Source organism: Callithrix jacchus, chromosome 7, assembly GCF_049354715.1.
Source record: "Callithrix jacchus isolate 240 chromosome 7, calJac240_pri, whole genome shotgun sequence".
Lineage (NCBI taxonomy): Eukaryota > Metazoa > Chordata > Mammalia > Primates > Cebidae > Callithrix > Callithrix jacchus.
Window position 1 is genome coordinate 82,052,489 of NC_133508.1, and position 13,149 is coordinate 82,065,637.

At 49.0% G+C, this 13,149-nt stretch overlaps 2 protein-coding genes across 10 annotated transcripts in view; one reads left to right on the top strand and one right to left on the bottom strand.

Annotated features, from left to right (window-relative positions):
• Positions 1-15: 15 nt before the first annotated feature.
• Positions 16-3,858, top strand: TOE1 (target of EGR1, exonuclease). Of its 4 annotated transcripts, none has more exons than XM_002750751.7 (8): positions 16-142; positions 916-1,058; positions 1,146-1,186; positions 1,325-1,421; positions 1,821-1,979; positions 2,259-2,518; positions 2,718-2,877; positions 2,957-3,858. In XM_002750751.7, exons 1-8 carry the CDS (start codon positions 91-93, stop codon positions 3,578-3,580), a joined length of 1,536 nt encoding a protein of 511 aa, XP_002750797.1. In that variant the 5' UTR covers positions 16-90; the 3' UTR covers positions 3,581-3,858. The 4 variants fall into 4 exon arrangements, with proteins under 4 accessions (XP_002750797.1, XP_008999362.1, XP_078187687.1 ...); XM_078331561.1 differs by lacking the exon at positions 16-142 and adding an exon at positions 308-388; XM_009001114.5 differs by having other exon boundaries at positions 916-1,186.
• TESK2 (testis associated actin remodelling kinase 2) overlaps positions 3,758-13,149 on the bottom strand; it is a 171,316-nt gene continuing 161,924 nt past the window's right edge. For all 6 annotated transcript variants that reach the window (XM_078331559.1, XM_035251270.3, XM_035251273.3 and 3 more), the window contains 6 exons: positions 8,175-8,257; positions 7,861-7,945; positions 7,240-7,323; positions 6,956-7,042; positions 5,742-5,859; positions 3,758-5,443 (listed from right to left, as the gene is read on the bottom strand). In XM_078331559.1, the coding sequence (XP_078187685.1) occupies positions 4,725-5,443; positions 5,742-5,859; positions 6,956-7,042; positions 7,240-7,323; positions 7,861-7,945; positions 8,175-8,257 (1,176 nt within the window). In that variant the 3' untranslated portion in view covers positions 3,758-4,724. The remainder of the gene's footprint in view (positions 5,444-5,741; positions 5,860-6,955; positions 7,043-7,239; positions 7,324-7,860; positions 7,946-8,174; positions 8,258-13,149) is intronic.

Sequence of the window (13,149 nt, forward strand, 5' to 3'; positions counted from 1 at the left end):
GCCCCATCCCCGACTGTCTGAGCCGCGCAGGGAGACGGAGCGGAAGTCCTCGGTACCCACAGACGACTCAGGCGGGAGACGAGCGGTGTCATGGCCGCCGACAGTGACGATGGCGCAGCTTCAGCTCCCGCAGCCTCCGACGGTGAGCGGCTTCCCAGGGGTAGCCTTCAAAGCCTCTGCTCTCGGGAGAGGGGAAGGCCTCGAGTTCATAGTTCTAGAGACTTCTCGGGCTTCAGAGGATTACGCTTTGCGCCTGAACTGGGCCACGAGGAGACTACAAGTCCCGATGTGCACCGCGGCTCGGGCTGCAAAAGCCTGGAGCCCTGGAGCATTGGGAGTATGGGGCCGATGGAGGCATGGCGGGAGATGTAGTGTGGAGCTCATAACGGTTAGTAATAATAGTTGTGATTCAGTTCAGTGGAGTGGATTGGGCGTGGTGGTGCAAAGGAAGGTAGGACGTATTGGGAGCTCTGGAATTGGGCGCTGTCAGGCTCTGGGAACTGTTTGTGGCTCTGGGGCCTGTTTGTGGCTCTGGGGCACTATGAGAACAGTAGTATGGATCCCTATGGGATATTAAGGAAGCTGAGATCCTCAAGCCCTGCTAAATGTTTCCTGCAGGACATGGCAAAAAAAGAATCTCAAAGGTCATCTAATCCAACTTTCTCCTCTACGGATTGTGACAGCGAGGTGGGAAGTAATTTTCCCAGGCTTGTATGAGCCATTGGAAGACCCAGGCTTCCTCTCCCCAAATTCAGGGCACTCTCCGAGTCCTGTGTGTAGAACGCGTGGGATACAAAGGCTTGTGGGAAAAGCTACCAATGGAAACTACCACCATCACCGTGGCCTAGCTTGGGGGTGTCTGTTCCCCTAGGCTCTTTCCTTAAGCATGAACATCTATCACTCTCCTTACCCCAGGTGGTGTCAGCAAGAGCACAATATCTGTGGAGGAGCTAATAGTCCGGGTTCCTGTAGTAGATGTTCAAAGCAACAACTTTAAGGAGATGTGGCCATCCCTCCTGCTAGCCATAAAGACAGCAAATTTCGTGGCTGTGGACACGGTGAGAACTGGGAAACAAGGAGGGCAGGTGGATGTGAAGGGGCTGGTGCTGGGGGTCTGTCACAGCCCTTCCTTTACCTACCCACAGGAGCTGAGTGGGCTTGGGGACCGGAAGAGTTTGTTGAACCAGTAAGTATAAGCCCTGTTCTCTTTAGTGCCCACCGTCAACTGTGGAGTGGAGGTGGGAGTGGGGTCACAGACCTGAGTGGTTTGGGTCCTTCATGAGGCTAACTCCCAGCCACAGTAACCCCCAAACCGAACCCCAAGGTGCATCGAGGAACGTTACAAGGCCGTGTGTCATGCTGCCAGGACCCGTTCTGTCCTCTCTCTGGGCCTCGCCTGCTTCAAGCGGCAGCCAGACAAGGTATGGGCTGATCTCACCCCTATCCTACGTCTGGCCGTGGGGAGGAGGGTAGAGAGATTCTGGAGAACATCAGATATGAAGTTTTTTTGTCCCAAATCTCCTTTAACTTGATAGGTTTTTTTTGTTTGTTTTAAATTTCAATAGATTTATGGGGAACAGGTGGTGTTTGATTACATGAATAAGTTCTTTAGTGGTGATTTCTAAGGTTTTGGTGCACCCATCACCCGAACAGTGTACACTATACCCAATGTGTAGTCTTTTATCCGTCACCCACCTCCCACCCCTTCTCCCCCCCACCCCCCCGAGTCCCCAGAGTCCATTGTATCATTCTTAAGCCTTTGCATCCTTGTAGCTTAGCTCCTCCAAATCTCAATATAGCAGACTTCCTTTTTCTCCCAGGGTGAACATTCCTATCTGGCTCAAGTGTTCAATCTCACTCTGTTGTGCATGGAGGAGTATGTCATAGAACCAAAGTCTGTGCAGTTCCTGATACAGCATGGCTTCAACTTCAATCAGCAATATGCCCAGGGCATCCCCTACCATAAGGGCAATGACAAGGTAAGCCTCTAGCCTCCCTCGCCTCGAGGCCTGCCCTTTCTGTGACTTGATTTCTTCCTACTCTAGGCTGGTTGCCTGGGGAGAATATGCTTCTTAGGGAGTATGGGGAATCACTAATGGCAGGGCTTGGGAAACAAGACTGGTATGAGGAAGGTGGGTAGAGTTGGGTTAGGTAGAGAGAAAGAGAGCATTCCAGGTGGGGGAGCCTGGTAAGTGCCCAGCAGAAGAGGCTCCCTGGGGAACTCTGTCCTTCTCATTGACTCCTTTATTTTCACCTAGGGGGATGAGAGCCAGAGCCAGTCAGTACGGACCCTATTCCTGGAGCTGATCCGAGCCCGCCGGCCCCTGGTGCTACACAATGGCCTTATAGACTTGGTGTTCCTGTACCAGAACTTCTATGCACACCTCCCTGAGAATCTGGGGACCTTCACCGCTGACCTGTGTGAGATGTTCCCGGCAGGCATTTATGACACCAAATATGCTGCTGAGTTTCATGCACGCTTCGTAGCCTCCTACTTAGAATATGCCTTCCGGAAATGGTGAGGAAATGGTTGAGGGAAAGGGGTGGGACCTGATACGAGTCTATTTCATTCACTTAAGATATTTATTGAGCTCCTACCATGTGCCCAGGCAGTGTTTTAGGTGCTGAGGATTCAGCAGTGAACAAAACAGACCCAAAAAACCTGCTCTTATGGAGCTTATATGCTAGTGGACCATTACCCTCTTGCGCTGTTGCAGTGAACGGGAAAATGGGAAGCAGCGGGCAGCTGGCAGCCCACACCTTACCCTGGAGTTCTGCAACTATCCTTCCAGCATGAGGGCACATATTGATTACCGCTGCTGCCTGCCCCCAGCAACCCACCGTCCTCATGCCACCAGCATCTGTGACAACTTCTCGGTGAGAGCACCCACCTATTTCTTGGGAGGGGAGGTTCTGATGCCTGGAGCCCCTTTCTAAGCCTCTTTCCCACACCTAGGCTTATGGCTGGTGCTCCCTGGGACCACAGTGTCCTCAGTCCCATGACATTGACCTTATCATTGACACTGATGAGGCTGCAGCAGAGGACAAGCGTCGACGGCGGCGACGGCGGGAAAAACGGAAGAGGGCTTTGTTGAACCTACGGGGGACACAGACCTCTGGGGAAGAAGCTAAGGATGGTCCTCCCAAGAAGCAGGTCCGTGGGGATAGCCTCAAGGCTGAAGAAACTGAGCAGGAAGTGGCCGAGGATGAAACTAGGAACCTGTCTCACTCCAAGCAAGGCAACAAAAATGACTTAGAGATAGGGATTAAGGCAGCAAGGCCTGAAATAGCTGATACAGCTACCTCAGAAGTGCCAGGGAGCCAAGCCAGTCCTAACCCAGTGCCTGGGGATGGATTGCACCGAGCTGGTTTTGATGCCTTTATGACAGGTTATGTGATGGCCTATGTGGTAGTGAGCCAGGGACCCCAGCCCTGTAGCTCTGGACCCTGGCTCCCTGAATGCCATAATAAGGTATATTTGAGTGGCAAAGCTGTACCCCTCACAGTGGCCAAGAGCCAGTTCTCCCGTTCCTCCAAAGCCCACAATCAGAAGATGAAGCTCGCTTGGGGCAGCAGCTGATGCAACTTCCACCTAGCACTCAGGTGTAACATATTTTGGGTCTCTCTAGCCTGTAAATGTCATACTCAACTACTATTGAGTTTAGGGGACGAGGAGTGTCCTGGAAGATATCAATGCATTGCCCTGGACCTCCTCCTTTATCTCAGTGTCTGAGGTACAAGTAAGAAGGCTGACCAGCACCTGTAACACCGACTTTATTTTTAAGTCTGAAAATGTCTTGGGAAAGTTTTGCAAAAAAAAAAAAAAAAAAAAATCAACAAAAGCAAGTTATGAAAATATTTGACCAGCTTCATCTTTGGTTATTTCTTATTGCAGCTCTGTAAGGAAAGACTGTTCCCAAAGCTCCAGCCATAGCAGGAAGGGAAGAAAATCAGTCCATGTATAAACCATTTAACCAAATGAATATATCACATGTTGACAAATACATAGAAGCAGGCCCTAGGGCCTACAAAACCAGCCCCACTCCCAACCACAAGTTTGAAAGTCTTACGGGGCAGAACATTAAGACTTCTTTATAAATATGAAAATAGATTAATCAACTGGAAAAGGTCTTTGAATAGGTTAGCTAAGAGCCATGACCACCACGCTGCCTCACCCTCCCCTTACATAGAAATGTAGTGACGTGGTCTGACCATGCAGTCAGTGCAAACAGCAATTACTCAAGTGTCTTAGACATACTGGCAAGAAGCACCCCAATCTTCAGGTCTGGGAAACAGCCATGCCCATTATGGCCCCCTGGTCAGCTCCATATTCCACTCAGTAGCTTAGATGCCCCAAGAAAGGGCAAGAGACAGATCTGGGGTGGGGAAAGAACCAGGGTAATAGCTGCCTGCCAGTCCAGCCTAGAACTAGACATCCTCTGGTCCTGTCTAGGGAAGTGCACTGGGAGGTCAGTGGGAGGCAGACCTCCTTGCTGGATTTCAGAGGCTTGGTATCAGCTGTTGGCCATAACTAGGAAGGCCTCTCACTGCTGCCTCCCCATCATACACAGCCAATGGGCACTGGGAGCCCAGAAGTTGAGCCTGGCTTGGCCTAGCCTGCCTGCTCTGTGGGCTCCAGGGAAGAGTCAAGGCTGTGCACTTACGGGGCCATATGGTTTCAGCTGAAGGTCCATCCCCAAGGTTAGACAGGAACTAAACTCCCCTCACCCATCCTGCTTTCCCTGGGTCTGCAGGCCTATGCCTGAGGTGGAGAAGGTAGCTGGAGTTGAGCCTGCTGGCCTTTCTTCTACCTCCATCTCCTCAGAAGCACCTGCAGAGCATGGACTGGTCCCCTGGGGCCTGGACCCAAAACCGTTTTCTTCCTGGAGACTGGAGCAGTCCATAGCCTCATGGTCTTGAGCAGCTGGTAGGGCAGATGCCCGGAATGGTGGGATCTCTTTTACTCTGTACTTGAGACTACTTAGGCGTGGTGGGGGCCCATCAGATAGCGATTCTTCCCGGCACACAAATGGACAAGCTTCTTGATGCAAGAACTCAGGTGAACCAGGCAAGGAACGCCACCGGCGAATAGGTGGGGCCAGGGGCTCCTGCCAGTCAGCCAGGGGCATAGTTCCCGGCCCTGGTGCATCCAAGTCAAATACCAGAGAGATGACAGACTTGCTGGGCAGGTCAAAAAACTTGATCTTGCCCCCCCTGAGGTCCTGGCGAGCACTAAAAGGGTTGACTTTGGGGGTGCGGGCAGCACCATCTCGTGGCCGGTAGTATGGGTCCAAGACGCTCACTGTACGTGGGGGCTTTCGGGAAAAGATGTCTGATTGGCTTCGAGACAGCCAGATGGTACGTCTCGGGCATGGTGACTTGTGGGGGATCTTGTCATCCAGTGAGCTTAGTCGCTTCACCCCAGGTGTTTTCTCCAAGAGTCCTAAGGAATAGTCGAGTCTGGATAACTCTTACTAGTCATAACAAATCAGCATTTTACCACAAAATGTTTTCACTCATGAAAGCAAAGTGTAGGTACCACTATCTCGTTTCACCAGTGAAGATACAGACTCAGAGATGGGAAGCAGTATGCCAAGCCACAGCTCTTAAAGAGGCCAGTACTTTCTGTGTCATCTCCTTCCCCTCCCCTTTGTTTCTGGACCTGGGATCCCCTAAGAGGGGAAGGCCCCACATCCTAATTCCCTTAGGGTTAGGTTGGGCTCCTGGGTCTAATCTCTTACCCTTGGCTGTGGGCTGCAGCTTCCTATCCCTCTCCTGATCTTCTTCCTGTAAGTGGCTTAGAATTTCCTCCAGGGTCTTCCCAATCTCCACAAAGGATGGGCGCAGTTTGGGGTCCATCTGTAGGCATCCACAACAACCATTAGCCCTACTCTCCATCTCCCACCCCAAAAATGAAAGTCTATTTCTGGCATCTTTTAAGATTCAGATGTGCAGCTAAGAGACCTTTTTAAGGCCCCAGACAATGGAGGTGATCCCTATAGCTCAGGTCAGGGAAAACACTTGAGTACCATCCTCCCTGTCTTAGTGTCTTTTTGGGACCATGTTAGGCTGGTCCCAAACTCCTAACCTCAGGTGATCCACCCAAAAATGCTGGGATTACAGGCGTGAGCAACCATGCCTGGCTTGGTGTTTGTCTTATCACCTTGTCACAGAACCTTCCAAAAGTATGCTCCTATTAGTTGGTTCTGTTCTTGAGTTCTGCTCCTAATGTGTTTCTGGGAGGTATCTGAACAAAGCCCACCTTGATCTTAACAGGTAAGGTCCAACCCCAGAGCTATATACATGAAGGCCAAGAAGAACCTTTCTTGGCCGGGCGCGGTGGCTCACACCTGTAATCCCAGCACTTTGGGAAGCCAAGGCGGGTGGATCATGAAGTCAGGAATTCAAGACCAGCCTGGCCAACATAGTGAAACCCTGTCTCTACTAAAGATACAAAAAAATTAGCTGGGCATGGTGCGTGCACCTGTAATCCCCATTACTTGGGAGGCTGAGGCAAGAGAATAGCTTGAACCTGGGAGGCAGAGATTGCAGTGAGCAGAGATCACGCCACTACACTCCAGCCTGGGCAACAGTGCAAGACTGTCTTAAAAAAAAAAAAAAAAAAAGCCTTTCTCATGTGCCTCAGGACCAGTCGGATCCACAGTCCATCCAACAATAAAACCTGTCCAGAGTTCCATCAACACCCAAGGCAAGGAGTGATGGGTCTAACCTACTGGCTGAGGACCCGATAATACAAAGCAGTTTTTTTCTTTGCTTGGTCCAGGGCTCTGAATACCTTAGCTAAGAGCCAGAGGGAGAAGAAGGTGTGGTTGCTGTTACTACAGTGAAAATGAAGTCCCTCATGAAGCTAATTAGCAGCTTCTCTGTTCAGTCCTAACCTGGTGAAAAGGGTTCAGTCAGCCCTGATGAAAAGCAGAGGGAAAAAAACACTCACATTACAGCAGTTGAAGGTGAGCTGCAGAAAGTCTGGGGGACAGTCTCCCACCATGTGCTGGAAAGCATCATAGTCCAGCCCGAAATTCTGTGGATGGGATGGAAAGCATAGGTAGACAGGTCATTAATCCCCCCACCCATCCTAGCCTCCTCAGAAGAGCCTGGGAGCTGCCCCTGGCAACCAGCAACTGACAGTTCCACCAAGTCCACCCCAGGGACAGAACAGTTCCATTGCTTCAAACTAGCCCCATCCCAGTGGCAACAATCCCCATGCTTGCAGCTCACCTCTGTGCGGGGAAGGTAGTCTGGATCGGCCTGGATGCGGGCGATGATCTCGCAGAGGATGATACCATAAGAGAACACATCCGCCTAGAGGGTAGTCAGACTTTGGTTTCCCTCTCACTGGGTTGAGGGATAGAGTATCTGGGCTCCCCACCCGCACCCTGCCCATATCTAACAGCCCAGGCCTGGGTCATATTGCCCATATTTCATCCAAGTCAGTCACTGGGCAGCTGCCAGGTACCAGCCCTGCTCTTGGTAGGAACATCTTGGACACTCTGCTAAGAGTAGATTCTAAGGAGAATCAGGGCTGAGCACGGTGGCTCACGCCTGTAATCCTAGCACTTTGGGAGGCCGAGGAGGACAGATCACTTGAGGTCAGAAGTTTGAGACCAGTCTGGCCAACATGGTGAAACACCTTCTTTACTAAAAATACAAAAATTAGCTGGACGTGGTGGCGCATGCTTGTAATTCCAGCTACTTGGGAACCTGAGGTGGGAGAATTGCTTGAAGGTGGGAGGTGGAGGTTGCAGTGAGCTGAGATTGTGCCACTGCACTCCAGCCTGGGCTACAGGGAGACTCCATCTCAAAAAAAAAGAATCAGACCTTGAGATCCTCCAAACTTACCTTCTCATTATAGGGCTCACCTCGGAGAACCTCAGGTGCCATCCAGAATGGGGAGCCCACCACGGCCAGCTTCTCACTCCCCATGCTGTGGGAGGAGATTATACAGAAAATCAGCTTGCCACTGGCTGATGCAATGGAATCTTTTGACCATTGGGGATTCCTCTGCCCCAAGGATGGGTACAGACTAGAACTGACCAAATTTAGGGAGCTGAGGTTGAGCTGTGGCCAAGTCACAGCTCTGGGGAGGAGGCTAGAATTTTCCCTTCACTTCAGCCCCCTGTCCTTGGACCCCAGCATCCATTAGGGCTACACACCTGACATCGGGAATCTTCTCAGCCAGGCCAAAGTCAGCTACCACTGCAGAGTAACCATTCTCATCCCTCTTTATCAGGCAGTTCTAGAGTTCCCAGGAAGGAAGAGAAAATAATGTGGCTCAGAAGTGGGGATCAGCCAGCCATAGAGTTACCACCCATTCCTCCCTTTCTACTATGGGGCACCTTTTCCTCTGCTCCTTGGTGAACCACACTCTTAAGCTGACCCCCCTGGTCAGATCAGGAGCTCTAAGACAGCCAGGTGAGATGAGTTAGTCCTGGGTCTTGGGTGGCTGCCCTAGGATTTACTTCATATTCCAAACACAATTACTCGTCCTTGCTTTCTAAGTGCTAGACATAGTTTCAAGTGCTAGAAATAGCTTGATAAGCAAAACGAATACCCTTGCCGACTTGGAGCTTGCAATATAGGTGAGAACAATGGACTATCAAGCCTGTGTCCTCCCTTCCTCCTTCCTCAGAATACAAAGACCCAAAGTGCAACCCTTGCCAAGTTGATATAAGCACAAGACAAGTGTCTAAGCCTACACTAACTTTCACTGTTGACAGGATCACAACCAACCTCCTTTCTGGTATTAAAAGACTATGATCTGGCTTCATCCAACTAGCCTAGCCACTGTGCCCCTGCTCCTGGTGCCCCTATGCACATATCCTCATCCAGAGTTGTCACAGACAAGCTTGACTTAACCAAACCTGAATCTTTGCCTTTGCTTAAATTGTTCCCTTCCATTTGAAATATTCTCCCAGTTATCCTTTTCACCTAAGAAAATTTTGTCTTTTAAGGCAAGCTATCTTTTTAGCCATGACCTCATCTTTCTCTCTCCCTCTCAACTCCTTTAGCTCCTCCTCTATGCCACTTCCTCTTACAGTCTAGCAGAACAGCTATGAAGCCCTCAGGAGCAAGTTCTGGTTTGGGCCTTGCTTCCTCACAGCTTTCAATTAATAGGCTGAGAGCATGCTCACTCAACAAATGCTGTCTTCAGGTCAACCCAAATGACCTACAAATAAACAAAAAGCAGCAACCAGCTCTCCCCAAATAGCTGCTTTCAAAATAGCCCTACACCACTCTGACTCAAGAGGCACCTCACCCCACCCCCTTCCTTCAGAATAGCATAAAAGCAGGGATCCTTGGCTCACAGAAACACTTCTGGAGCCAACAAGGCCCCATCTGACCCAAACCAGCCCTCCCTCTTCCTTGCCAGCTTTGGCATCTAGTTACTAAGACATGGCCAAGTCACCTCCTGCTTACTCCCATCAGGTACAAATCAATCCCTTACTCTGGCCTTGACATGATTACACTATTCCCCTTCCCCAAGCTGGAAGGAGCCTGTGATTTCATTACTTCTACCCTGGATCACAGGTAGACATGCATCATCTCTGGCTTCCAAGCAGGACAGTCCTTAAGCTTCTCCTGGGCTTTGGCTTTCTCATCAGTCCTGCTGGCTCAGCATCCCCGGCGCCCTGACTTTGACTGCCTGTAAGAAGATGGGCCCTAGGCCAGCCTATTAGCCAACGCCCCAACTATGGCACCAGCCTGTGAGGCAGTGGCAGCTCAGATATGTCACCTATGTACCCCTGCCTACAGTAAGAAATAAGAGAGGGCCAGTCAGATTTCCCTGAGGCAAGAGGTGACCTTTTCAGTTTCAAAAAGCAGCCCAGGGGGAGGGGGAGCTGGGGAGGGATAGCCTGGGGAGAAATGCCAAATGTGGGTGAAGGGGAGAAAGGAAGCAAAACACACTGCCATGTGTGTACCTATGCAACTGTCTTGCATGTTCTGCACATGTAAAACCTAAAATGCAATAAAAAAATTTAAAAAAAAAAAAAAAAAAAAAAAAGCAGCCCAGGCACTGCTGCTGCCTGGTTCCCATTCCTCATTGTCCTCATCTCCATTATATCACACTGCAGCAATGACTTACATGTTTGCCTCTTTAAGGGCAAGGAATGATTTCATTTGTTTCTGTATCTGTAACCTAGCACAGGTACCCAGAAGGAGCTTGGCAAAAAAGTGTGTTAAAGTTCGGTCTGATGACTAAAGCAACTAGGCTTCTTTTAAAAGCATGTGTCAGGCTGGGTGTGGTGGTTCATGCCTGTAACTCCAGCACTTTGGGAGGCTGAGGTGGGCAGATTACCTGAGGTCAGGAGTTCAAGACCAGCCTGGTCAACATGATGAAACCTTATCTCTACTAAAAATACAAAAATTAGCCAGGCATGGTGGCAGGCGCCTGTAATCCCAGCTACTTGGGAGGCTGAGGCAGGATAATCACTTGAACCCAGGAGGTGGAGGTTGCAGTGAGCTAAGATTGCACCACTGCACTCCAGCCTGGGTGATAGAGGAACTCTGTCTCAAAAATAAAAATTAAAATTAAAAAAAGCATGTGTCAAATGTATACAATAATAACACATTCCACTCTCCATAGTGAGGACTGAGCTGACAAGAGACTCAAAAGGGTAGCCATGGATGCATTTCCTGGAAACCAACACAAATTTTTCAGAACTGGGCCAGATCAGACACCTGAGAGAAGTTCCTAAGGTGTCCTGGAACAGCTGCATAGTCAGTATTAACACTGAATAAAACCACCTGAGTGGAGAAAGGCCAAGTCTATTAATTCATGTTCACTCTATAGCTGTTTCTGCAACAAAAACACTTTCAGTGTGGCATCACCTCTTTCTCCTCACCTCCAACAAACTCACTCCATAAACCTAGTTAGGATCAGGCAGGAAAAGACTGATTCTACTGAAAGACTGAACAGTTAAGAGGTTCTTTTCATAGCACAGGGAGATCAGTGACTGAACTGCCGGACTCCTAAATGCCTCAGGGACTGCTATATTTCAAGTCTCTTAGAAGATTATCTATTTTGGTGTGATGTTTCCCATCCCTTGCCTTCAATCTCACCATGTGATCCCATACCTTTACCATAGCTCTTATGTAATGACCTGCTGATTTAAATGTCTCTACATCTAGAGTAGAGCCCATGGAAGGTAAAGATTGGATTCCCCAATATTGTGCCCTCTAATAGCTTGGCATAAATAATTCCCACAGGCCAGGCATGGTGGCTCAAGCCTGTAATCCCAGCACTTTGGGAGGCCAAGGCAGGTGGATCATGAGGTCAAGAGATCGAGACCATCCTGGTCAACATGGTGAAACCCCGTCTCTACTAAAAATGCAAAAAAAAAAAAAAAAAATTTAGCTGGGCACGGTGGCATGTGCCTGTAATCCCAGCTACTCAGGAGGCTGAGGCAGGAGAATTGCCTGAACCCAGGAGGCGGAGGTTGCGGTGAGCTGAGGTCGCGCCATTGCACTCCAGCCTGGGTAACAAGAGCAAAAGTCCGTCTCAAAAAATAATAATAATAATTCCCAGAAGTTGCTGATGGTTTTCATTATAAAAATTAACTGCAAGGAATACTAACAGTCATTCTCTACATCCCTCCAGCATTTAACTTGCCTAATTTATGCTCTCCTCACTCTGAAAATTGGCATTTTCTATTCCTAGTTGTGTGGCATAGCCCAAGACCATAGCTGAATAGGCTTTTCATTCTAATGAAATCACCTAAGTGGCTTCTATACAGTCAACAATAACAACAGAAAACAACTGAGAGCTAAAGGTGCAATTCGTAATTCATACTCATTCCCAATAGTAACCACAGACAATCAATAGTACTTTCCTGATGCTCGGCAGTAATGGTATTAAGCAGAAATAAATTACTTTCTCAGCTGCCCCTAAGAGCCAAGGCTTGGGTATATGTGTACTGGTTACTCCTAGAGCTACTGATAAAGCCTATGTGTGGTTATTGGTACTGCTTCATAGTGCTCATGAGCTGAATATTTTTAAAGCCACACTGCCTCCCACTTCCAAGTAAATTCTTAGCCTTGCCACTGCAAAAATCTGTTTCAGGCTGTTTCTTAGACGTAATTACAAAATTAGACTGAACAGCTATATCTGACAGATATTTTACTGTTAGAGCATTATTGCAGTAGCTGCTGACATGAATCTTATGAAGGCAATTTGCAGGAGGCACACTGATGGGAAACTAGGGATCTTTTTGCTTCTACCACAGGCTCAGGATAATTTGGAAAAAGGCATCTACTTCTCTCTGTCGTGGTTTACCCACATGGAACATGTTACCTCTACTTTAAATCCCTCCTGTCAGCTCTGGTCTGAGCAGTGTGGACCGATCACTCCTGCAAAGTCAAGGACAGGATCTATTTTACAAACTGGGAGCATGGAGGTCCCAAGGGCACTGAAGTCATTCAGAGAGCGGGACAAAACTGAGCCTGGGACCCAGAATCTCAGTTCTGGAGCAAGCATTTTGGCCTCTTTGCTATCAAGCCCATCTCTGAAATAGGCCCAGGAAGCCCCTACTCTCATAGGCTCTGTGCTAGGTGCTAAGCAAACAAATGTAAATAAGAGGAGCACTTGAGAAACTCCATCCTGGTGGGAGATACAGACAGAACAATCAAGTAATATGAAGTGTACAATACTAAAATATAAGTAAACCTAATACTGTCCTTAAAGAAATCAAACACAGAGGCCGGGCGCGGTGGCTCATGCCTATAATCCCAGCACTTTGGGAGGCTGAGGCGGGTGGATCACAAGGTCAAGAGATCGAGACCATCCTGGTCAACATGGTGAAACCCCATCTCTACTAAAAATACAAAAATTAGCTGGGCATGGTGGCGCGTGCCTGTAGTCCCAGCTACTCGGGAGGCTGAGGCAGGAGAATTGCCTGAACCCAGTGGGTGGAGGTTGTGGTAAGACGAGATCACACCATTGCACTCCAACCTGGGTAACAAGAGTGAAACTCCGTCTCAAAAAAAAAAAAAAAAAAAAAAAAAAAAAGAAATCAAACACAGACCCAAGACGGACTATGAAGAGATAATCTGGAAACCTCAGAGCCCTCTACTGTCCCTTTTAGCCTTGTTTCTCCCTTGGGACTTTTCATGCTTAAGGCCACTGCCACC

Coding starts and splice junctions, on each gene's coding strand:
- TOE1 (XM_009001114.5), top strand. CDS start 91: ATGGCCGCCGACAGTGACGATGGCGCAGCTTCAGCTCCCGCAGCCTCC. Junction 1,980..2,258: donor ACCATAAGGGCAATGACAAG/GTAAGCCTCTAG, acceptor ATTTTCACCTAG/GGGGATGAGAGCCAGAGCCA. Junction 2,878..2,956: donor GCATCTGTGACAACTTCTCG/GTGAGAGCACCC, acceptor TCCCACACCTAG/GCTTATGGCTGGTGCTCCCT.